At 42.5% G+C, this 26,314-nt stretch overlaps 1 protein-coding gene across 2 annotated transcripts in view; it reads left to right on the top strand.

Moving 5' to 3' along the window:
* LOC137791884 (voltage-dependent calcium channel subunit alpha-2/delta-1-like) overlaps nucleotides 1-14,029 on the top strand; it is a 73,753-nt gene extending 59,724 nt beyond the window's left edge. Inside the window, exons 27-38 of one of the 2 annotated variants that reach the window (XM_068587092.1) lie at nucleotides 316-431; nucleotides 531-602; nucleotides 966-1,033; nucleotides 1,129-1,167; nucleotides 1,266-1,337; nucleotides 3,032-3,184; nucleotides 4,264-4,316; nucleotides 4,628-4,683; nucleotides 5,477-5,603; nucleotides 6,278-6,390; nucleotides 7,020-7,102; nucleotides 10,198-14,029. In XM_068587092.1, coding sequence (XP_068443193.1) covers nucleotides 316-431; nucleotides 531-602; nucleotides 966-1,033; nucleotides 1,129-1,167; nucleotides 1,266-1,337; nucleotides 3,032-3,184; nucleotides 4,264-4,316; nucleotides 4,628-4,683; nucleotides 5,477-5,603; nucleotides 6,278-6,390; nucleotides 7,020-7,102; nucleotides 10,198-10,320 — 1,075 coding nt within the window. In that variant the 3' untranslated portion in view covers nucleotides 10,321-14,029. Of the gene's footprint in view, nucleotides 1-315; nucleotides 432-530; nucleotides 603-965; nucleotides 1,034-1,128; nucleotides 1,168-1,265; nucleotides 1,338-3,031; nucleotides 3,185-4,263; nucleotides 4,317-4,627; nucleotides 4,684-5,476; nucleotides 5,604-6,277; nucleotides 6,391-7,019; nucleotides 7,103-8,506; nucleotides 8,994-10,197 lie in introns of those variants that run through there. The other variant, XM_068587096.1, reaches the window with a different exon arrangement.
* The last annotated feature ends 12,285 nt before the right edge of the window (nucleotides 14,030-26,314 follow it).

The raw sequence follows: 26,314 nt of genomic DNA, 5'->3' as shown, positions 1-26,314 counted from the left end.
GGTAAAAAGCCTCGTTGTCATGCTTGCATCTCCCTCTCTCTTTAAATTTCTGTCCAAAGAGCGAGGGTTTGCATGAAAAAACGATGAGCGTGTTGACAGCAAACATGGTAGACCATGCTGTTTCGGGGTCTAATCTGGACCTTGGAGCTTCCTTCCACCATCTGCATAGAAATCCCGCCAGATATTATTGTATGTTTAACAACCGCTAGCGTTGTGTCAGCCACAGCCATTTACAGGCCGACAAGCTAACAAACAACATAAACAGATGCTAACTACACTTCCAGTCCTGATATGTTCCGCTAATGTGTTCAACAGTGCCGGGCTGCTCTGGGAAGAAGAAGCGGAGACGTATGAGTCAAGTTTTTATAAGAGAAGTGTGGAAAATGATCTGTACATCTTCACTCCGACACCCTACCTCTCGAAAGAGAACAGTGAGTGAAAGCTAGCATGAACGTGCGCCAGGTGTGTTTTTCCTGCGACTCAATGTGTGTGCACATACTGTACATACAGTGGTATTCTTCCTCTCGCAGCAAGTGAGGAGTCAATCCTGGTGAGCAAAGCGGTAAACCTTAACATTGACGGCATCATACTGAAACCCGCTGGTAAGGACACGCACACCGAAGTGTATTTACGCATTTTTGCCGCTCAATTCTCAAATTTGTCTCTCTCGTTCTGCCACCTCTGTATGAACACAGCCACACTTACATCCACCCTATAGTTAACCCCGATAATGCCTTTTACTGTCTATCTTCTGACACACACACACAGACCGCAATTCCTCATTTGTCTATTTCTCCCTCTCCCTCTGACATGTACACACAAACACACACAAACCACAATATCAAATTGTCTGCTCTCCTGTGATCCCTGGCCAAGTTTCCATTTTCCAAGTTCAGGAAGTAAAGTTAAGTTGACACAGAGTTCCAACATGATCTCGGATGTCTGGCTTGTGTGTTTGATCCCAGTGGTCGGTGTGAAGCTGGACATCGGTGCCTGGATGGCGAGCTTCATCAACACCACACAGAAGATCAATGTGAGTAGATCATATCTGCGGCACACATGCACACGGACACACACTTGATTCAGATTGTGGATCAGACTTTTTATTACATTTTTCTGTATTTTCAGTGCAATGATGAGATCTGTGGCTGTCAGCGTAATGATGTGGTGAGCGGTTTCATTGCATATTGCAAGTTTCCAGCTATTATTTTTTTCGAAAAGTCATGAGCATGCAACGTTGATTTAACGTCTCTGTGTGATTCCAGTATGTAGACTGTGTCATTCTGGATGACGGCGGCTTCCTGGTGATGTCCAATAGAGATGAATATATTGAGGAGGTGGGCCTCTGCTTTTTATTCTCACTCACAAAACTAAACGCCAAACACTTTCAAACAAGGTTGCTGTTTATAAAGGTTGCACATGTCTGAATCATTGATTGATAAAGCCAAGATCATTTTGTTGTTTTTTTGCAATTACTAACCATGAACTTTCAGCCTAATAATGGTCATCTGTACAGACGCAAACGCATACACAGTAAGCTTACAATTGTTCTAACCTAAATGCTAATAGCGGGGCCCTGCTGTTGTCTGAGTAAATGTTTTTTCATGCGGCCTCGGCTCCTTCTTAATCAGTCCTGGGTGTGCTCTGGATAAATCAGTGGCCCTCTGAAGTTTGGCAGCAGCACTTAAACCCAGGCAGGGACCCGAGGCCTTGTTTGGAGAGGGCTGTGTGCCCTCAATCATATTTCCTACAGGAGCAGGAGTTTCTCTCCCTGTAAGCTTCCCGCTCTCTCGCTCTCTCTCTCTCTCTCTCTCTCTCTCTCTCTCTCTCTCTCTCTCTCTCTCTCTCTCTCTCTCTCCACTTTATGTCCTTCGTTCCTTTTTCTTTCTCCCAAACCCTCTGGGAGTCTGCAGCCAACAGGGCTGTGACTGTTAATTCATTATTTGTTTTACTGCACAAGGAAAGGAGAGAAGGCTCCCTTTTACCTTATAGATTGGAAGATTTATACGTCCTTTGGCTGTTAGACTAAAACGGAATGGATATGTGGAGGACGGCTTGTTAACGGTGACCTTACAAAGTGGAAGGAAAAGGATGGTTTGCATTTCCTCGCGCACACACGTGCACACCTTTCAGCACACGCGCGCACACACAAATAGATGTGTACTGCTTACTGTACAAACTCCCTCCTGGACACAAGTACACTCCTGTGCACGCGGTCATGTCACACCTGCCGTGACAAACTACTTCCTCTGCGTGGAAATTTATGGCTGCCTGGTGGATTGTGTTAATCAGATTATACTGAAGTCCATCATCCTGGTTTGTGATTTACTGAGTCGGTGCGCGTGTCTGTGTCTGTTAATTCACTGTGAACATTGTCTGCACTTCCTTAATTGTTTTTGTGCATGTGTTTTACATAGATTTAACAATGGCGGGTTGAAGATATAAAAGTGTTTAAGTACTCTGTAAACCAGGAAACCATTCATTAACATTAGCATTTAAACATTTAGAAAATTCCCATTCAGAAGGTTTAAAGCTGTCTTTGACCTTTATTACTGAAACAATTTCCGCTATGACATTGTGAAGTTAGTTCCACAGTAGTAGTCTTGTATATTAAATTGTATATATGTGTACACACACACATATATATATATATATATATATATATATATATATATATATATATATATATATATATATATATATATATATATATATATATATGTATATATATATGTTCATCAAGTAGGGTATCTTCATCTGTGTCTAATTGACTGTATAAAGGAATAATAGATGTAGTATATTGTTACTTTTTACTTTTTATTTTAACATTTTTTTTTACTTTTTTGGAAATATAGTAACACAATCAATGTATAGTGTGAGAAAAGGGGGTAAAACGTGGCCCAGGTGTCCAAGAACAAAAAATGTATGTGCAGTATATGAAGATGTGTTATTTATATGTGTGTATCTATTTCTTCAATCTGCGATTCATGCTACAAATTTGCCTTGAAGCCAACTTTTTGATTGTCCTTAGATTGGGCGTTTCTTTGGTGGGATCGACCCGATCCTCATGAGGAACCTGGTCAACTCGTCCCTGTTCACCTTTAAGAAGACTTTCGACTACCAGTCCCTCTGTGACCCTGAGAAAGAGAGCAAGGCGGCTGCAGGCCTGCGATCCGTCTACGTGGTGAGTTACATAAGCCAGAGACCACTCACACACACACATACACACATACATGCAGAAAACCACCCATGTGTGCACACCCACACTTACATGTTCACACATTTTGATAGCCACACATTTACATTTACTCATTTACCATACAAGTACACATACAGCCATTTGTAACCATACCTGCCAGCTCGCACACTTCCAAATGATCGCACACACACACACACACACACACACACACACGCACAAATCTCCAGGGAGCCATAAATCTGGATAGAGCCGATGAGAAGGGAAGCAGAGGGTATGGTGAAAGCGTTAGAGTGGGAGTTTGCAGGACCAGGAACAGGATTAGGTGGTCTAGCGTGCTTGGCTAACACAGCAAGTGATGTAGAAAGAGGAACTGGTTTTCATCACTTAAGAAACTTACAACTTGCACTGAAACGAAATGCAAACTGTCTGCAGACGTGAGTGGTGCTGATGAATTTCTCCTAGATGCTGAAAGGCCATTACAGATAGTGGTAATAAGATGATACCTAAGAGAGAGTACGGGATTCATAGTTATTTGCAGGTGCAAAAATGACTCTGGCCTACAAGTGAAACCACATGATTTCCTGTGCACAACACGCTAATGTGACCAAAGTAAGATGAAAGTTGCAGTCATTTTCTGATCAAACACCTCGTCGGCAGCTGGTGGTGCCTCTATCGTGATTAGTTAGAACTCCTTGATGACTCAACACACCATCACCTTTCAAGAGAAAGGATGCACCACTCATTCACCAAAACAAGGCCCTTGCATGCTAACTGTAATCAAAGCAGCATGGTGGGCCTCTTATTCAAAGCGTGTGCTACTTTTGTTTTCTCACCAGCTCTTTGTTTACATATTTATGCTTGCATCTGTTGAGGGGGATTGTGTTCTAATTCCCTCCGAGCGGGAAGAAGATGAAATGTCTGCCTGTCCTTTTGCGTCTTCGTGCCTGGCAAAACTGGACAGTCCATTGTAAACACAAGCGGGATGTTCAGATTGGCTCGACCAGTTTAAACTGATTATAAACCTCTTTCTCTGATATTAATCCTCGTTCTTCTCTCCCCCACAGCCCACAATTGCAGATATTTTGAATTTAGGATGGTTTGCAACAGCTGCAGCCTGGTGAGTCTGAACTTTTTCTATATGGTTGGCATTAGTGTCCATTTTCTTTCTCTCCAAATGATTGATTTGGAAAAAATGTATACTTTAAAAGCCAGAATTTAAACTCAGATCCTAATGGAAAGCAGGCAAGGATTTGTTTCTCCAAATGGACATTTAGCATCTGTTTAATAGCTGAATTGTTCCCAGGACAGTCAGCATACCACAACATCTTCCCTTGATTTATTGTTGCATTAGCATTTACACAAATGATTTATTGTGGATTATGTTCCAATGAATCCAGACATTTTTCATCCCTGGTTTTTTGGTCTTAGGTCAATACTGCAACAGTTACTGGTCAGCATCACATTTCCCAATTTCCTGGACGCAGGTGAGTTCCTATCAATTTGACCGAGAAAAGAATTGAGCTTTGAGGTTATTCTTTTTTTTTTTTCAATATCGAGCAAATGGTCTCATTATGGAAATGAAGTGGGTGTTAACGTTTACTTTTGACAAGGCCTTAAAAGATATTTAACACATTTATTTTCAAACTGTTTCTTCATTTTGAGTTCTGGTGAAATACTCAACTTCTGCCAAGAATATGTAGCGGAGTTGATAATGACATTATTCATGGTAAAGGTTGAGGAGTTGGAGTGCGCAATGTGTTTCATGTGTACAAGATGTTTATTGGTTGATCATCAGCTTGTTTGTGTTATTTTTCCATTGCATTTATGAGATTCATGGATTTACAGTATGTCATTTCTAAGCACCACGGAGTCCCAAGAGCCCACCAAAGAGAAACCCAGAGTACCTGGGTGTACAGTAGGAGTCAGACAGCCAGCTCCAACCTAATGCTTTCTACACGTGCTATTAAGTTGCATGGATTTGTCAGTCAAAAGATGCATATTTTTTCAGATTGGCATTCTGCACCACAACAGATCAATGGTTCAAACAAAATGAGATCATTAGGGCTGAAGTAATGAATGTTTTTACATAGACTATGGATGAAAAGACTGTGTATCATCATTAGTTGCCCTCAGCTGCACGGGGTGTACTAGAGTTGTTCAGTTTATTGTTTTAGTTTTACGGCACACATGATCGCACACTTAAATGTTTTTACGTGTCACCGTGAAGCCACTGATTGCCATGAACAAACATGAATGTGTTTGTGTGTACTTCCAAAGCCGAGATGGACGAGGAAATGTCAGATGCCATGCACAAAGAGGTCTGCATCACAGAGCAAACGCAATATTACTTTGAGACCAACAACCTGTCTTTCAGAGGCACAATCGACTGTGAAAACTGCACCAGGTAAACAAAAGAAACACTCTTTCTCAGCTACACACAAAACATATAGTGTATATACACACTGAGAGTGTTGTTAAAGTCCAAACACACTCCCTGCCCAGATACGTTTGCATCCATGAGACACAAATGAAGTCCCGAGAGGTGGCACAGAGAGAGGGCTGTAAAAAGTCACATGCCATGAAGGTGAAGTCAAGTCACCAGTGTGGACCACCTTCTTGGCATATTCCCCCGTGTGACCGTGCACACGTGTGTGTACGTACACCATTTTTAAGGCCCCCTCGTGCCGACTAATGGAGTGCCTGCCCGCATGCCGCGCAGCGTTCCTGCACATTAGCCGCACATACGTTTCTCCTTAAGAACCGCCATAAAAACAAAAGCAGAGAAAATCATTTGTGCACCAGCGACATGTGGGTTTCAGTCAAGGTCCTGGAGGACACCAGGGTGGCACAGAAGGTCTGTGTCCCGTAAGGAAGGAAAGCAGTTTGGAGAAGTTTGCACTTTTCGTTGTGGTAAAGTTGACAAGGTTACTCGAGTGTTGCTCACTTCCAATAAGTTACTTCCTTTCATTGCTTTCTAGTTAAATGTTGCACAGCTAAACGTTATCTCCACCGCTCCTGGACTCTAGCCCACGTGTCTACGACCTCCCTCGTGTCTCTTGTGTGTCTGCTCCTCTCCAGGCTCTACCATGCTGAAAAGCTGCCCAAGACGAACCTGGTCTTCATCATCGCTGATGCGAAACTCACCTGCTCGTCCTGTGACACCAAGCCGTTAATACAGGATGAACAGCAGTGTATCCTTTTACCCAACGCGGCCATCATCTGGCAGAGAACATGTACATGTGATGCAGCGAGCAGATGCTTCAAGAAGATTGCGCTTTAGACAAGATAACCGCGGAGAGACGACGATCATCCGTAATTCTTTCCACACCCCTCATCGACGTCGGCTGAATCCCGCGGCCGTAACAATGAGTGAATATTTCCCCCAATCATTTACATTGCAAATTTGGCCCTGAACAACAGATGCGTCCGCGCCGGGTTCCTCTGTGCTGTGTCTGTAAAGCAGATGGCGGTGTGTGGGAAGCGTCTGCTGGATAGCTTACAAACAAATCTATGATGCTCTCTCAAACACACGGGGCTGTGGTCAATTATAGATTAAGCTCGACAATAACAGCAACATCACCGATGTGTTGAGCAATGGGCTTGAGCTCCAAAAGCAGACAAATCACCTTCATTTTGCTGGATCTGTTTGATCTGGACGGTAGTGTGATACGTCCGAGTGAAATCTGACTTCAATGAAAATGGTATGTGGGATCATTTTGCATTGGTTAGTCAAATTGTCGACTGATAAAAACGGACTGTCGGTGCTTTTACTGACCCAGAATCCCTTCGACATGTTGTGTTCCTGACGTCACTCCTCCAGCTAATGGTCCTGATCCCTGTGAAATGGCTCAGAACCCTCGGTACAGGAAAGGGCCCGCACTCTGTTTCGATAACAACGAACACGTGAGTTGCTTCTCATCAGACATGGACCGCTTCTGGTCCAGAGACCAATCTGAACTGTACTATTCCATCGCACCGGGTGCTCTGTGTCGGGTTTCAAGCTGCTAAACTGCGAGGCCGTTGCTGTTTTATTAGTCTCCCAAGAATTGAAGAAGTTTTGCAGAAGAATCCAGCCTGAAATGGGAAAAAGCCTTTCTAATTAAAGCGTGTGCCTTGAGGCTACTGTTTTTGGGTTTCACTGCTAAAATCATTTGAGTTCATCGCCAAGAAAAATCGACGGTTTGGTTACAGCTTCCAGGACAGAGCTTCAGCCAGAACCTCTAGGACAGAATAGTGAGAGACCTTCAAGCTCGGTTGATCATTCTTTGTGATTCCTCACTTCAATCGACCTCATTCACAGTGTACGTAGGGATTTGATCCATTATTGATACGAAAATATTGATTAGAACACCTTTAAACTGAGAATATATAGAACAGCAAAAGACGGCCAGCCATAAGTTCAACAAATAAATCAAACTTTAACTGGCCAGACTAGTAAATCAGGACAAACTATTGGAAATTAGCCAACGGAAAGAAATATTGTGCACTAAATTATGAACAAATGTTATCATTACATTCGATGTTCAATGAAGGTAATATGCAACAGGATTAGTTTATAACATCCATCAAAAGTTACTGCGTATTAAATTTATACCCCAGATGAAACGACTTGATCTGTTTTGACATTCGACCTTAAAAATAAGGGGTAGCAAAGGCAATATATTAGGGACCAGTAAAAAAAAGACAGAAGGATTTCAGCTTTTTTCTTTTAGAAGAGTTTTAGCTCTGAATCTCATTGGCCCGGATCCCAATATCCTTAAGCTGCACTCCTGATATGGAAACAATATTTTGGTGAAGAAATTCTACCCATGGCACCTTTCCATCACTAATATCTTTCCATAGAGCATGTTATTCATTCGTTTGTTTAGCTGCAATCCCTCTCAAGCTGTATGTGTGCAGATTTCCCACGCAAAAACTAACAGTTGCTTGTTGCTCAACTTTGAATAACTAAGCCAAACAAACATGTTCATGAGCAGCGCAGAATCTCTGCTTGTGAAACCTCTGCGCTCAAATGCTCTGTTTGTTTTCACTCCATAGACTTTTTTTTCCAGCGTCAAAATGTGTCAGCTTAACGAATGATCACTGTCTCACTCACTCGCATACACACTACAACATCCACCCACACACTCTTCTCTCACACTTTTGTCTGCATATGTCTCGCACTACTATTGTCCAAACTAAGTTTCATGCTCTCTGCTCATGTTCGCTTTCTAACTTCTCGCTAACTATGTGGATCTTTTGCTGCATGACTCTCTTTCTCCCCGTTTTCTCCGTCTCCTGCTCTGTGATTGGCTGTTGATGGTTAAGGATGAGGCCATGTGCCGAAGGAGCGCAGGCTCCCCATTGGCTTCCTCTCCGCTCATGTTACTGCTGCCACTGTTCATGTGCTGTCTCGGGTCAGTCCCATACCGCTAACTTTGTCTTTCATTATTATTTTTCAGCATTATCCGACATTCAATCTCACTGCCTTTGACTCTTAACTTTTACACTCTTTCTCCTGGTGTTTCTATTCAGTTTGTTTTCCTCACCGTATCTCTTCTCCTCTTTTCACATCTCCGACTGTTTCTGCTTTGTTCCACATCCGTGTGTCTTTTTCCATTGTTTCCCACCCTTATCTTTCTCACCTGTCACTCTCTCTTATGTTCTACCACCATATGTCGTCACCTCCCGCCCTCCTCCCCCCACCAACTTACCTCCCAGTCTGTTTCTGTCTCTCTCGCACATTTTCTCCATCTCACCTGACTTTGAACTTTAAGCCACACTCTTTGTATCTTTCCCCATCTATCATTGTCAGTCTCGGGCTATAAACTCCTGTGTCTGTATCTGTTGACATCTGATTGCTGATGTAGCCAGACGCTAGCTAAAACAGACCACTCACTTCTTGTTTGCATCGAGACGTTTGTGCGTTTCCTTCAATGATCCTCAGCTCTTTGCTCTCCAAACACATATCAAGGGAAGACATTCTTTCCCTTGTACCTCACCAGATGCTTAACCTACAGACTGGGAGTATCCGATCAGTTTTGTTCAGACATGATGACTCAAAGTTTTCCAGTCAAGTTTCAAGGAGACATTTCGAAGCTTTTTTATTTTTATTTTATGACCTCTTGTTTGAGCCCCGCATAGTTCCAATTGACCGTTTGCAAAGCTTAAAATTATAATCCAAGTAATTTAAAACAATGGGTCCTTGATTTCAGACAGAGGTAGATACAAACCATCTTTAGCCAGATGAATCACCAGATGAAACCACAACTGGCACTGGCAGACTTTCAAAACTTCAGTTCCAAGAACTGGTCAAAAATGAACTGGTCAATTATTTTATGTTTCCAGCTAACCTTTAAAGTTCTGCAAAAGGATCTTAAGTGCACTTGGTAATGGTAAATAGACTGTACTTGTATAGCGCTTTTGTAGTCTTCCGACCATTCAAAGCGCTTAAGTAAACACTACTTCGTTCACACCCTTTCATTCACTGATGGCAGTGTCACCTCAGCCACTAACATTAACTAACATTCATAAACACATTCATACACCGTAGGCACAGCTACGGGGGCAACACTTAACGGCTAATAAAGTAAGCGTTGCATGACCGACCCAGAGAAATAAATCAGCCTCCTCAATTGTCAATAATTCGCTATGGGAAATAAAAATACAATATTGTATTGTCTTGTATTGCAATAAGTTCAAATAAGGTTTTCAGGGTATGACTGCTAATCATAAATAGAGCTTATTTGGATGTGACCTTTGACCCCTTCAATATAATGTAATGGATGTTTTGGGATTTTGAAAAGAAAAAGGGAAAAAAAACACTAGAATCCAAACGTATTGAACCCAGAGTATCGCTCTTATTGCAGCTCCATGCACACCACTGTAAGCGTTTGCTAAATGAACATTAGAAGATCTGAATTCGAGGGAAGGGTTTTCGTGAACGGTGAATTAATTCTTAACTGTGTTGTCTTTAAAAATCCGTAACTTCACTTCTTTCCCTTTCCACTCGGCTCCAGGAGAAGGACCCTGACTGTGGCGGGGCGTCCGGCCTGAGCCCCTCACTTTGGCTGACAGTGGCCCTTCAGCTGGTTCTGCTCTGGGTTTCGACTGGCTCCAGACCCCACACCGTCCCGTCATGACCTCTGAAAATCCTCATCACACCCTCTCTCTCTCTCTCTCCCTCTGATATCTCCAATATGGCAACCAGCATGCAACGCTGCCACCAAAATGACGGACACCTGAAGAGAAGCACTTGTAAACAAACCTGTGAGCCCCACATCTAGTCAGTTCCTCCTTTTGATACCTTCATTTTCAGGGGTTTCGCCAAGTGATTTCGCCAGGTGCAGTGTTGTAAGAAATGTTAATCGGAAGGTATACCTTTGAAAGACAAGAAAAGACCTCAACCGTCGCTACCGGTCATGTCGTCAATTGTCCCCGCCAGCTGAGATTAGAGGAACCCGAGATCCATATTGATTGGCGACTTCTGAACTTTCTCTGGATTAATGTCATTGACGATATCAATCGGACTGCCTTATATTATCATCAGAGGGTTTTAAATCACGATTCGGGAGGGAGGGTCTGGCTGTTTTATTAAAGATGTTGAGCAGTTCAGGATCAGCGCTGCCTTTTGCGAGCGTGTAATTTATTTTGAATCCATTTGCAGTGACTAGTTATTAGGTATTTATTGTTTTGTGATTGAGAATTCGGCCAAATTGCAGTAAGAGATGCCACATTTTTACATCACAACCTCCTGCCCTTCATTTGCCTCCATTGGGTTGCTAAAAAAATTGTCTTTTTTTTAAAAAAAAAAAAAATTTAGATTGCACTGCGCGGAACATTTTCACAGGGTTTCGAAAGATGCGTCGTCTTTACTTCCTCCTCATTGTTCTCTCATGTAGAAACTGTATTTGCAGCGTTGTTATCATTGTTATGTTCATGCACAGAATCAAACCCTTTCAACTGCCACCGGGCCTGCTTCTTTAACGTCGTAGCTGAGCATCTCGTCATCAGCCCCGATTGAGAGTAGTAAATTATCTGGTGGCTTTGGATTTCTCCAATGAAAGCTTTGCTGCCATAGTGCGCATTAATCCATCAGGGTGAGCCTGGCTGGTGTCCTATGCATGCTCAGTGGACAACATCTCTCGTGCCATGTGGACTGTGTGACTTCAGCTTTGTCGACTGTGGCTACTGAGTGAAAAAGACGTGTGGTATTTATTTGTTTTACTATTTATTTTAATGGAGCGTCAGGACAGCATAGTACTTTTTCTTATATTGCCACCACTAAATAAGATGAATGAAGGGAGATGTGAGAGTTTGCATTCGACATTTTGGTCAACGAAAAAAGGGGAAAAAAAGATATGTTTGTATTCACTGCTGTCACTTTTGAAATCAAATGACTACTATCTGCACTGCAATTCAACGTGCAGCTGTTATTTTGTCTTTACAATTTGATCCTTACTGAAGAACAACCATTATCTCTATGTAGCAGTGAGGTTTCCTCCTGCAACTTATTAAACTGTGGTATGACATCACCCCAGAGAGATCACTGCAGTCAGTCCATCCGTGTGATCCTCTTTCCTGGTGTATTTGATTTTGTTTTCTCCAATATAAGTTCATTTTGTTTCATTATGTGTGCCTTGCTTTCCATTGGTTACATGTATAGAACGTTCAGTGAGAAATTACGGATATACTCTCGCTCCTTTGATTGAATTAGTGTCATCTTGTTTACCAGATTACAGTTAGATTTGTTAAGAGCAAAATACATCTGACAAAAGAAGAAAAAGCAAACCATTTCACAGGAACAAATCAGGAAATTACACGCATTTTTGTTTTTATGTATCTACAAAATATTGATCATTTAAAATACATAAATTCAAATAGGCAGGAAGTATAATATCAGGCATATGTGGTTGTTGTAGACAACAAGCTTTAAATTCTGACTGTAAAAATGTCATTTTTAATTGAATCAGCTGTACTTTTTGTTTGGCGCTGCCATCAATGAGTGATCCCACTATTCAGTGGTTATTTAGGTGTCTGTTGGTTCCAGGTAACAGTTGACAATTACAATCACACCTTTTCAGTGACATCAGATACATTAGGAAACACTCCGTGGTGGCACTGCCTACCAGTAACCCCGCTTCACTGTGAAACAACTTCAATTGCTGCGTTTTCCAGGATCAAAACATCCATAGAGGAACTCATTTGGGGACTTTGCCTCATACACCATCAAAAAAAAAATCAAGGAGTGCATATTTGTGAAGCGGTTTAACGCCGGAGTGTGTTTGGAGAAGACTACTTCATTTAAAAGGGAATTAAAACACCACAAATTAAGCTGAAAGCACCATATTTGTCGCTCACCCTCGACAGAATTGTTTTAATTGAATAATGGCTGTCGCATTATACTGAATAATGTCAGTCTTTATATTATACGCATTCCTCCAAGTCAGATCAAGGACTGCCGGTTTATCCGTTTTCTTTTATGGCATAGCCACCATCATCGTCAAAAACTTTAAAGTGGTCGGGGTTCTCCTCTACTTTACACTGTAACCATCCAACAAAGTCAATGTGGTTAAACTAACAATGGTATTAATGCTCTTCATGTACTAACTTACTCAAGAATATAAAGTGCCATATGGGACTCTCTTATTCTCTTGTGGAGAAACCTATTATCGTAATATAACATTTATGCAATTTACCAAGGCGTCATGTAAGTCTCATGAATTGTTTCCCTGTGCTGCATGGTAGTGGCTTACAATTTAATTACAAGAACATATCCAGTGTGCTCCTGCTTTAGTGTGTAATGTTGGGAAGCATAATATTCTGTGTGTCAGCCATTTGTTCATGATGTGATGAAGTATGATCAGCTATTACTGCCTTTCTCTTGGGGGGACAGCATTTGGCTCCGCCCTGCTCTGAGTCACCTGGGGGGAAATAATCTGATTGGCCAACGTGATGTTTGAATGCACTACTCAAAATGTCAGATTTGTTCAAACCATTAATGAATCACTATCATCTCAAGGCCATACTGGTGATTTAGCAAGTTTTAGACCAATCACTACAAATAATGAATACTGTCTTTACAGTCGAGCTAGCCGTGGCGCTGTTGTTGGTTTCACCACTACGGTCGACCAATTGTCATGAAAGTTGTAAAGACATTCATGTTTCCTGTTACTCTAGCTGTTCAGTGCTATAAAAATAAAAAAAAATAGTCAAAGAATATTTATTGAAAATCAGCAGGTTAGCGCTGTCGTTGAAGATTACAGATGATTTTCCGAGAACCAACCAAGCAGTTTTATTGTCTTAACCAATATATGATTTCTTTCAATTGGCCCTTCACTAAGTCCTGCATGCTAATCAACTAGCATCGACTAGCTCCAACCAGGGTCCGACAACTAGCCAGCTCTGCTCCGTGGACTTCCATGCAATCCATTCAGATTGTCTTTATTTTCAGGCTGGTTTTGTGGAATTGGAGCTGGTTGTGGTTACATGTTGGGTAATAGTCATGCTCGTTACAAGGAGAGGTTGGATTAGGATATATGTTTTATAAAACATACAATGCTATGTAAAAGCAGGTGTGCTGTGCAGTTTGGCCATCTGAAGCATTAGCATAGTTGTGATAACGTTGATGCAATTGGCTGATTACAAAATGGATGCTCTAGTCTTGTTTGTGCTTTTCCTACTGCATTTTCCGCACTTTCATTAACGCTGGAAGCTTTTCCTGCAAGTTTGAAGAGCCTTAAGAGAGTTTTACAGAAATTAATGAAAAACCGTCTGCCTGAAAAGTAAGAAAATACCTTCAAATGTGGTGAAAAGTGGATATGGTCGCTTTTTTTCTTAATATGCCAAACATACATTAATTGTAGTTAAGACTATTGTAACCCTTTTGTGGCTAAACTTGCAAAAATACAGGTATGGTCTTGTAAGTCACAAAATACGCACCCCCTAAAATGCCCTGACTGGCTGCTTTTAGAGATGCAGAAGAAAACATTGGAGAATGAACATGAGCTTCATCAAGTTGTCCAGATTCATTCTACTCTCAAGTGCTAAAATCAGATGCTGTCACTTCAGGAACAATATACTCTCGATGTGATATGAAGTGTTTTTGACTCTCTGTTGGTGCGCACTGTATGGATTGTGTGGGTTGGCCTTTTTATTTCTGGAATCTTGAGGATTGCTTAATGTGTGTTTTTTTTGTGTCTGTTACCTTGCTGCCAGTCTTTGGCAGACGATTGGCGGGCCTGTCAGTCAATCTCTCTCTCTGCCTTCGATTTTAAGGCAGACTCTTGATGGAGGCGTCCATCGAGCCGTCCCTCGCCAGAATCTTCGGGAGGGTCTTGGTGGGCCTTTTTGTCAGTCTCCCTTGATTGTGCTTTAACATGTTACACTTTAGTGGAACTTGATTCTCCAGAATCAGTCATGTAAACATTTGTACAAAACTGATGTTGTTCTCAACAAAAAGAAAAAAAAGAACAATGTTTATAATCACGGAGAGGAAAAATGTGTTTATCAATGTGCAAATAAGGTACATTCAGAATAAAAGTTTATGATTACTATCTGTTGCATTGCGTTTAGAGTTCTGGATCATGTCCTTTTTCCTCCCAAATATCTCCGGGTTTTTTTCCACAGTGGATCAGATTTCTGTTCCTAACTTCTGTCACATTGCCAACACACATTTCCCATCCAAATGTGTGTGAAAATGAGAAGGAAGCACCCTGAGTCCGCTCTCCCAGTGTCTAGCCAACATCAGAACCTGCAATCCTGCCAAAAACAACAATGTCCAGGGAAAGAGAGGATGGAGGCGTAGGTTCGGCCACATCGCTCTACAACATTGAATTTGGCTCAAGGACACGTCCATTAACAACGACCCGTAATGTTCTCTGGTCATAAATTTAAAGTAATTCCTGTTTTCCCTTTTGCACGTTGATCAAATGGTAAGTGACTTTCTCGTTAACGCAGTCCGCTTTACACTCCAACCTGAAACCAGCTGTGCTCAAGCCCAGATTCTTTGAGCCACTATTTCTCACTGCCCCCCAAAGACAAACTACAGGCTCATTTTACTCTTTATAACGGACGTTAAAAACTAACCTCAGTTCTGTATGGCGCACTGCGAGCCACCAAGAAGAACTATAATCCTGTAGGTGCTTGGGGATTTTTAACTGTGACCAATTACAATGTCTTCACTATTTATTTTTAATCAAAAATGACCTTTATTGTTGGTAGTGCAGCTGGTGAATGACTATACAGAGACCAATAATATGAAATTACATATTTTACAAACATGACAGAAATTGATTACAACAGCAACTAAAACTATGGGAAACTGTCATTTTAAATAAGTATGAGTTGATGGACTCTGCAATCAGTGCGGGAACTGAATACCAATTTAAAGTATAATTTATCAACATTGCAATGCATAAAACTAACATTTATTCAACCCTTTGAATAAATGTAGCATATTTTGTACTATCTGCAAATCTGTTATGTATGTATTATCTTTCCTTTTGGTGAAAATTGTTTGAAAGATTTAATGGCATGCTTAAAAAAAAAACAAGTTTCCAGTGACAGCACTCTGTCTTTCTTGGATTCCACTGTTTTTTTTTCTGAAACTCTTCCTCTCCACAAGTGTTATTCCTTGTCTGTCATGGATGAGTTGCGATGTCAACAGCACACGCTGGATTTCCTGTCAGGGGCCTTGGATTTCACGTCTGGCAACAAGATGACCCAGTCGGTTTACACTGAGAGGTCACCCTTGTTGTGTTTTTGATTGTTATCCTAAGTATCTGGGCTTGTGTCCCTCCGTCACTGATTGATATCTGGCCTGAAGTCCCTTTAAGTAAACGGCCTCTAGAGTAAGTATGAAAAGTTTATTATACAAGTAATTACATTTGGTAGTAACAGTTCCCTCATTACACTGGCAGATTTGTTTTGATAAAATAGGCTTTCCAAGGAGTATAGACATAGTGTCACATTTTGTTTGTGCACCAATGGTAACCTTTAAGTACTTTATGAAATGGGATCGAATGTCCTTGACCAGGAACGGTCACACACTGAAAATCACTCCTTCATTTATATGCGTGTTCTGCTCTCGAAACCCTCGCTCCCCCTTCTCTCGGATCATGCTTACGCTTGCATTCCTGACCGTGCGAGATGAAGAAGATATGGTTTCTGCATTCTCCCTTCCTATTCCGTTGGAAGCGATCCTTCGGTAAGGACAATTTTGGATTACTGAGGAGTACATTGTGCCCGATTATGCCCACGGACCAAACCAGCTGACCACCGATAAATACCGCCACTGAGAACATTTTGTTTTGCACGGGCCACAAAGGATTCAGTAGGCACATGTTTATTGGGAAGAAAGAACAACTTTGAGGCTTGTGGTTGGGGAAAAACAATGTTCTGAAAGCCTCGCTAACAACAAAGAGCAAGAATAGGACCACCAGGGTTATTGTTGAGGTTTTGGTTTGTCTCTTTTGTGTAATTTTAAAAGTCGTTACTTTGACGTGCTCGGGGAGAACATCTGTAACCACGCCGATCCCAAATGAAGTTCGTACCCCCTTCATTTCAATTTCAAACACCTCGTAAAGGCTTTTTTGGCCGAGGCTCAAAATCCAATCACAACTGCTGTAATGTATATGTTGTGATACCTATAAGGCACAAAGGGATCTCATTTCATGGAAGCTGAGATTGATGTGTTTAACATATTGTACTTCTGCCGGCCGGCCCCCCCGGGCTCTGTCTGTGGGGCGTTTGCTCGTACTCCTCGTCTGCTTGGGTTTTCTCCGGGTGCTCTGATTTCCTATCACGCGGTTCATTGTCAATTGGTTGTCTGTCTCTTGGTCTACAGACTAGTGACCGTCCTGGGTGTCCACAATGGCAGCAGGGATTGGGTCGAGCCCCCCATGCAGGTATAGCTTGTAGATGGATAAATGGATTGTGCCCCTCCGCTGGTTGCAAAAACAAGACAAAAAAAGCAAGGTATTTAACTGTGTGGACAACTTTTGATTGACAGGTCACAACCAACGTGTCTGGTTGGGGTGTTGATTGTGTTTTTGTCAAAGAATGTTTTGCACAGCTGGTTTTTGAGTTTGTTAAAGTTAATTGAAGCATTTTTGGTTGTCTTTCAATGTCTTGTTAAAAGTTCTGTTGTAGGATATTTAGCTCACTGCTGGTTGCCAAAAAAAAAGATGGCAAACATCAAAAATCCAGATTGTGATGGTCAAATGCCAAACTCCAGTCTTCATCTGACAGTCCAAAAACATAGTTAACATAGTTCTTTGCTCACGTATCAATGCTCTGACACCTGTATACAGAACTTTTATGGTAAAAGTGATGGCATAGTGATGATGTGTATTATTACATCATCAACATCAGAATAATTCTAACTTGTACAAACAACTCTGCAATGATGCAATTCTCAAATTCCCAAAAGATGTTATTTACACAGACCTTAGTAACTTGAACCATCTGAAGGCTCATAAAGACGCTTGAAGAAAACTGGACGCTCATACGATTGGACTGGCCAAGTTGAAGCCTTTTCTCCTCTTTCCAAAACAGCTTGAATTCTACATTTCCTTCACCTGCTCCCTGGTCCCTGCATCACTTTGGACCCCTGTTGGGAGATACTCTGTGGCTCATCTGCTGGTCATTTGTGTACTCACTTTGTTGTAATTGCTGCAGTCTGGCTTTTCAAGTTCCTTTCATGTTGTTTTTTTTTGGCCACAGAGAAAGTGGAGGCTCCAGCTGTATCGGGTATACAGAAAAATACCCAGAGCAGACGTCCCTCACTGGGCTGTGCGGTGACCAGTGTCGAAGTTTGATGTGGTTCTCCTTAACTGGAGATATGAGTGGTCCTTATCTCAAGAGAGAGCAAAGCAGAGAGAAAGAGAGAACAGAGGAGCACTTACAGAAGTTTGCAGGCAGACCCGATGTGAAAAATAAACAAGCTCAAACCTTCATTGACATGAATCTTAAGACTGACTTTTATTGAATCTGAAAAAACAATGTCATTTAGACACCTGTCTTTGCGAGAGTTGAAATGAGTAGTGCCAAACAAAAACTGCAAATGTGGAGTCTTGATGTCACTGAATGGCTGCAATGTCCCCAGCAAAGACTCCAGGAAGTCCCAGTTATTTGTTATTACGTATTGACTCCAATTCAACAATACAAGTACGTAACATGTAACATTAAGTGATTAAATTAAAACTTAATTCAGATCCACACCATTCAATTATTTCATCACATAACTAAAAGGATTCCTCAACGTCGACATGTTCCAAAGTTTTAGGCTAGTACGGCATGCAACGTAACTAAGATTGTATTGCCATGCTGATACAAATAACAAATTAGGATTAAGAGTTTTAATTCACCTCCATTGTAATTGGACAGAGACAGATATCTCAATGACAAATATCTGAAAGCCAGGACGAATAACATCAGGACTATGTGCATACATGGATACCATTTTATTATCATTTGGATGAGCGGACACTTTAAAGGAATCGAACATGGTTCTGTTGGTAAGAGTACAATCTGTTGATGAAACAGTGAAACAGAGTTAATTGCAAACTCATGGAAACTTTTCACAGCAAATTGTCAAAGATGTGTTGGCATTTGGCTCCTGCTTTGACCATTGTTCCTTCTGGCAAGCAGATTTTTAACCGTCTGAGGGCTAATTGCCTTACTGATCATAGGATCAAACACATGCATTCTTGCTCAGAGTCACAAACAATGACTAAAACCGCCAGACAAACCGCCGCGATGAGACTAAAGAACATCTTGTGACAGAGACAGATCAGATGGATCAGAGCCGAGTCAATTACTTAACAGGCACGAAGGCCGGCAGCTTTTATTCTGGTATCGTGAGTTATATCCTCTGCTGCGAGCCATGGGTGTCTGAGCAGGACGCCGAGTCAGCATTTCAACTGTGCGCAGTAATAATGTGTGTGATTAAGCACCAAGGTCTGGCACACAAGGAAAGTCAACTCTCTTAAAGATCCTCTAACACGCCAAGCCCTGTATTTACTGTGGCTAAATGAACCTCCAGCTGCGTCTCACAACTGAAGCTATATGCAGGTGTGCACCTGCTTACGAGCCCACACACACACACACACATATATGGATACAACAATATGGCCACATAACAGATAAACAAACTTGTAAATCATTTCACCCACACATACACACTCACCCCACTTGTGCTCCATACATCCTTTTCCTGAGAAAATGTTAGAAGTCTACGAAACCTAATTTTCGGGCTGTAAGTACAAACATTCAGCAACTGCACACACACATACACACACGCACGCACACACACACGCACAGACATGCAGCCATGCAGAGAAGTAGGAATAACAAGCGTGTCAACAGGCGAGTACAGCAAGTGCAGCTCTCCCACCGCAAATATCAAAGGCAAGTGCTGTGTGGCAAACCTGTTGGTGTGTGGCACTATAATTAAATGTCGTTTAAGTGGAAATGTGTCATAATATTTCATGAGAGATCAAAGAACAATTTGGGCTACACTCCCTTTTCCTTTCTCTCTGTAAGTTACGAATGTTAATATCAATATCAATAGTGCGTAGTCAGGGCAGGTTTCACAATACAACACTTGACAGTTTGGGAATGAACCATATTTTGCCAATGGTTACATAATGAGATTGACACTTTGCTCTAATGTCTGTGGGATTTCTGAAGATGCAGCTGATTAGCTTATGTTAGCATGAAGAATAGGAACAGGAAATATGTCAATGAACACCTCCAAACGCATTGATTAATATGACAATACATCACAGAAACTAAAATACAAAACATGTTTCTGATCGACTTGATCAAAAGAAATAAAACGTTGTTGGGCATATTTTCTAACTTTCTCCTGGCTTCCATTCTTTATTATAAAATAGTTGTGATCCTAGCTCCACACATAAGATGGACATCAATATTCACATCTGACTTTAAAAAAGCGTGTTTACAAAAGTTGAACTATTCCTTTTGTGACAGAAAATATGACTTTTCAAGGGAATTTCACCAGTTACTATGTGTGTCAGTGCTCTGTAGGCATAACTGTAGGTGCGTGCATGCGTCTGCCCCGCTTGGTAAGTGTGTGTCAGAATGTGTGTCGCTGGCGTGTGTCTGGGGTGTGTGTTGAAGGGAGGTCAATCCTCGGTCTGGGTAATTTGCCTCAGATGAAACCTGACTCCATTCCAGGAGACCAGAGCAAGCAAATGTTTCAAAGCTGCAGGAAATCTATTAGCACCTGGTGGGACTCCCCCCCCGCCCCCCCTCCCTCCCCTCCTTCTCCGTCCCCCTCCCACGTCCCTCTACTCTGTCCCCTCTCTCTCACCCCCTCCGTCCTTGCATCCTTCGCTCTACCATCTCACCTCTGCCTGCCCCACCCTAGTTAATAAAGCCACACAAGACCACCACACACCCGCTGTGCCACTAAAGCCAGGGGATTAGTGAGTGAGTGTGTGTGTGTGTGTGTGTGTGTGTGTGTGTGTGTGTGTGTGTGTGTGTGTGTGTGTGTGTGTGTGTGTGTGTGCGCGTGTCTCTGTCTGTGGCGTGTGGCGAGGTGTGTATTTACGCCTGTATGTGTGGACCTCATGTGTCTGTAGAAGGTACATGAAATGTATTTGGACCTGTCCTTAGACACACGTGGAGCCGGTTAGCGGTGAATGAGGTGCCAGACAAGCCTGCAGCAGCTGCCACACTAGAAACAATAGCTCACGATCCAGACACAGTAGGCTGCAGTCACTGCTCAGCACTGACTCCAGGTCACATCATATATATTGTTGGAATTGCTGAGATGACGTTAGTGTCCGGTTGTTGTTAACTGTGGTCAGTTTGACTTTTTTTTAAACTTTGTTTTATACCAGTTGGCTGTGTTCAAGCCCAAATGAGGACAAAACATGTCAACTCTTTGGCCTGGACTAAACTGTATGTGCATAATAACTGTACTTCACATCCAGCATCCCGAGGAGAATGTATATTGAAGTTAAGGCAATGTTCCAAACACCATGCCAAATTTTAAAAATTCTACTTGTTTGCAGGCTTTGCGTCAAAAAAAGCTGTCTTGTGTGGTCGAAATTCAACCAGGGACGTTGTGGTTACATGGCATGCGCAGTAACTATTCTTCTACCAAAGCACTCCACACAAGCTTTTCTTCTCTTATCTTTTCGACACCTGTCTATTAAAGCAGCATGCCGCGTAACCGCAATGTCCTTGGTTCGATTTTAACCGTGGGATTTTCATTGCACATCATGCCTCTCTCTCTTTCTCGCTACTTTTTCCCATAGATTTACAATCTCAGGATGAATACTTGGTATCATCTGTATCAAAGTTGAAGGTAACATTCGCAGCTCTGGGGAAGGTAACGCTCCAGCAACTCCAGCCAAACTTGTGCTTGAGCATCAACTTCGGCTACAGCTGAAATCTGCGAGCTCCAATCGTCGGTTGGGCCAAAAAAAAAAAAAAAAAATACATGGTTGGGAACTCGAAAGTTGAGTGTGAAAAGATGAAATGGAAAGCTTGACAGGTGTCGCAACAGTTGCTGAGCCAGTTCAATCTGGGAAAAGGTCCGTGTTGAGTGACCACCTGCCCTGTCCCATGCAAAGCAACTGTTCATGCTTGACAGATCACAATGAATGATTCCAAATGTGTAATTTGTCTCCAATACTGTTCGCCGTTTACCTCACCCGATCTAATAAAATTCCGATTGGAACAACAAATATAAGTCAGAGGTCTTGCAGAACAAAGCTTTGTACTATCAAAAACAAATGAGAGACTTTGGGAAAAGGATGTTTTTAGTTAAATGGCTCCCAGAGAAACAATGATTACGTTGTAGTTTGCAGCCACGAGGTATATTAGTCTGGCACAAAGTTAGTGCATGGCTTTTTAATCTGCATGTTTTGATCCCAGGGGTGATCTGGGAAGAAGGAGCATTTCCAATTGATGATACGACTTTGGCTTAAAAATGCAATTGGGGAGATGTTCACATGAATTCTCTCTTTCCAATAGGTTTTTTTTTTGGACCACCTATACAAAGAAAAGAAAGTTGATCACCCACCACACAATCAATACCAGACCGACCCCTAATGGCCCAAATCCTGAATTAAACCATTGGTTTACTTAAGCTTAAAAAGTCTTTCAGAAATATCAAGTCGACATCTTCCTCTACCTGCTGCGAAAAATCTGATTATTTAAGTCGACTGTGTTTGTGGAGCATTTGAGCGGTCGCGAGCGCACTCAACTGCTTTGCTAGCTCGATCGTGTGCAGGGTCCGACCTAATTGGATTTATGTGCGGGAATGTTTTCCAAAGCCGCACTTGTGAAATACCTCCACATCTGCTGACCATTAGCAGTGGACATAACACACAACAGAGAGAGGAAAGCCCCCAACGCCTTGATTCATTGGACTGCAGCTCTGCTTTTATTGCAGCGGCTCGCTGTAGCGTTTCAGCACAGCGAGCGATGCCTTATCTCTCTGTCTTTTTCCTCTCCTGTTCTCGATTTCATTCGTTTTTACTCCCGTTATTCAATCCTTCAATCCACTCGCAATCTCTTCGTCTGACCTTAATGTCACAATTTTTGAGTTTTTCCGCAGCAGTTGTTCACAGACTCTCTTTTTCTTGAATACCTTTTTCTTATTTGCCATAAACTACATCCAACAGGTCTAAATTCCTATCTACTTCCCGCCCCAACTTCCCTACTCGTTGTGCTCCTGTGCCCGGTTGCCCGACAGTCATTTATCTATGTCAATACAACTTCCATCTCTAAACCTTTTTCCCTTGTCACTCCCCAAGGCAAGGACGTCCTCCCGTTTCATCCCTCGATGGGCATGAAGAGAAACTAGCAAGGGGGTCTGACAACCCTCTGACCCCTCATCTGTCATCTGCAAAGGGAAAAGCACCCTCCTAATTGGGGGGGTGGGGGCACGTCGAGGGTTTAAGGGGCTGGTATGGAGGTTGTTATTCTAGTGTCGAGGGGGAGGAGGGGGCCGAGGGGGGTCAGAGGTGAAAAGGGGGAGATCACACCGGTGATTAGCCTCCTTCATGTGCAGGAATGGAGGGCAGCGGGGACAAAGGGAGTGTCGGCTGGGCAGCTGGGGTGTAAAGTAATTAGAGAGGGAGAGAGATGTAAAATCATGCACATAGGATGGCCAGCATTGTTGGTTGTTGGAGTTATTGCCGCAGGTCAAGGCACGGACACCTGGACCCTGATAAGGTAAGTCCAGGTAACACCCACAAAATCTCTCATAATCAAGAGTTGCCCAGAAAAGAAGACAACTTAAAAGGTGAATACTGCGAGTTCATTTTAGATTTACACATGTTGGCCTTGAGAGCTGACCTCCCAGGTCGCCCTTCTGATGAACACTACCCATATATCTGGGTCTCCCTCCTCCACTTGCTCACTTCCCCTGTCCACACCTCTTTACGTAGCTCAGTAGGCTTTGAAATAGGTGTGTATGTTCATCTATCTATGAATAAGGAATCTGTGTCTGCGTGTCCTTTGCGCATATCTCAATAACCGTTCATCGGATCTACTTCACTCTTGGCGAGTGTTTTGCTTGGGACGAAAATGGGTCGCAAGTTGGTGCGATTTGGACAAAGTCGGTGGGTCTTTGGGGCTCTGCGGACTCAGTGCAACATGTTGTCCGTAGCGGGAATTGACAGCACTTTCTTGGGCCGCTCCAAATGGGCGTACGTTCCAGTGGATGTAGTCAACGTGACATCACAAATTGTCTTTTGGACTAAGCCTTGAGTTCAGCATTTTGGCTGCTTCCATCTTTTTTTCTGTTACAATTTAAATGTATGATATGGAAACACTATTTAAAATGGTAAAAGTGCTGCCCCTGCTGGCCATTAGAAAGAAGAAGTTGAAGAGACTTCTGCATCTGCTTTACTTTTTAGACCCAAAGTTGGCTGCCTGGTTCTGAAAGGTCACGCACTCCGAACGGGGTTTCATCAACTGACAACTTTTCCAGCAACACAATTCATACAAGCCAAGCGATCGGCACGTTCTGAAGGACCACACGCTCAGAAGGGCCTCACCAAGAACGTGTCTTGCACTAGTTGGGAGAAGGCAAGGTCAAGAAAGAGACACACAAATAGAGCCTTGAATGCCACTCTGTGCTGAATGTTTCTGTGATTGTAACATCCTTCATTATTGTGACGTCCTATACCTTCTTCTTTTCTTAATAGTTTGAAGAGCACACTTTCCACCCATAAATTACCTATTGATTTTAACGTCATCCTATTTTCGATGCCAGTGAAAGGAGCAGTCGTGTGTTTATCTACGGCATCTCCAATAAACCGCAAAAGGCAGCAAAGAAGACGAACCCATGACGGCCCTTTTACAATTCACACAACGCTTTGCTGCTGAAGGCTCAATTTACCCGAAGTCTAGATTTACACCCAATTCTCCCTTAGTCTAGAAATACAGAAATACTGGGGGATTAATCATCAGGAACAAAGCAAAGAAATACGATCATGAAAGTTATGTCCCAGGACCCCTGTGATGACAGAAGACTGCTGGACTTTGTTGAGGAGGATCACAAATTGGCTTAAAGTCATCTGGAAATGACTTCAGAACCAGCTCGTGATTGTGCTGTCCGAGAGCTGGACGCTATAGTTACTGGCAGTTGTAAAGTGTCAGTTTCACTGATCACATCTTAAGCGATTGAAATAAAGTTGCTCTTCAGTCTGGTATGTCAAAGCCCTACCATACTGCCAATGCTCTCACTATTCATTCCGCAGAATGACTCCTATTTTTGGAATCCTCTGCAACAGGCTTGGTGCTTTGAATGAAAATATAAATCATGCAAGTTAATATTCCCATTGCTTTGTTCAGTTCCGAAAGAGCACTCCCACTTCCAACATCTTCTCCCTCGATGCATAATCAGCTGTCAAACGGTAACTTATTTACCTGATGCTTGTGAGGCACATGGGGGGGCTCGCTGTAGTTCAAAGGGTACAAAAATTTGCTCCAAGACAGATTTCCTAAGCGTCTGGATTCCTTCTTTGCACTGACACTGATTGACGTTGCGGGTGTGATGTGTGTAGGGTGCGCTGTGCACCTCCGAGCCTGCTGCCAAGGCCGAGAACCGTTGAGCACACACACACACACACCTCTACACCTGCTGGTACTTTTCTGCACACACACACACACACACACACACACACACACACAGACCAAAGGGAGAAAAAAGGGACCAAAGAAAAATTAAATGAGCTGCACGCGTCTTAATGAGGGAGGGCCGGGCGTCTGGCATTCACCTCAAACCATTTCTTCCCCCTGCTGCTCTCTCTGGAGGGCTTTAAGTCCGCCGCCCGTTAACGGCTGAAGTGTGGATTTCCTGTCAAATAAGGGTTAGGGCCCAACAAAAGTCCTGTACGCTGGTACCTAAATAGGATTACTTCCAGCTGCCTCACCTAAACACACACACACACACAGACACACACACATAAACACACACGTCATGTCTTAAAATGTCCCTATAGGGATTTAAACTGTGTCTGTGGTGCACAATTCTGTCTTTATAGTGACCTTATTGTACCTTGTAATACTACATATGGTATTTTTAAACCCCAATAATCAATGTAATATTCCTGTATTAAAGATATAGGGCATAATAAACATACATACTGTCGTGTGCACTGCCCAATACTATCCTTACATGCTATAAACACTATAGTTAATTATGGGGGCAGTGCAAGATCCGTCTTAAATGTGGCACTAGATTAAGCCATGCATAGACTCGTGGTACGATGTTTTTGGTGCCTCTTTCTCTTGAGGGAATTGTCTGAACAGCGGGGCAGATATTATCTCAGTGCCTGATAAATATATTTATTCTCGTCACAATGGGACTCTCATAAAGAGAGCTGACCCTGTGATGCTGTCTCATAATGTGGCAAAGCAATGCCTTACTAAATCAGATATGTGCCATTCAGTCTGGAGATTGCCACTTTATTGAGCACATTAAAACTAAGTGGAAGCGGAAGTTGTGACGCACACGGAGAATTATCCAATGTTGTCCTGATAAAGTTTGAGGTCAATAGGTTTGTTCAATGCAAAGACAGTGTCAGTGTCTTGCCTCGACGTATGCAGGAGATGAGGATGACATGCAGCTAAGGGCCCTCTGGC

Source organism: Clinocottus analis, unplaced genomic scaffold (assembly GCF_023055335.1).
Source record: "Clinocottus analis isolate CAN_PGR_092001 unplaced genomic scaffold, fCliAna1.0.p SCAF_20, whole genome shotgun sequence".
NCBI lineage: Eukaryota > Metazoa > Chordata > Actinopteri > Perciformes > Cottidae > Clinocottus > Clinocottus analis.
This window is presented reverse-complemented; position numbering and strand designations above follow the sequence as displayed.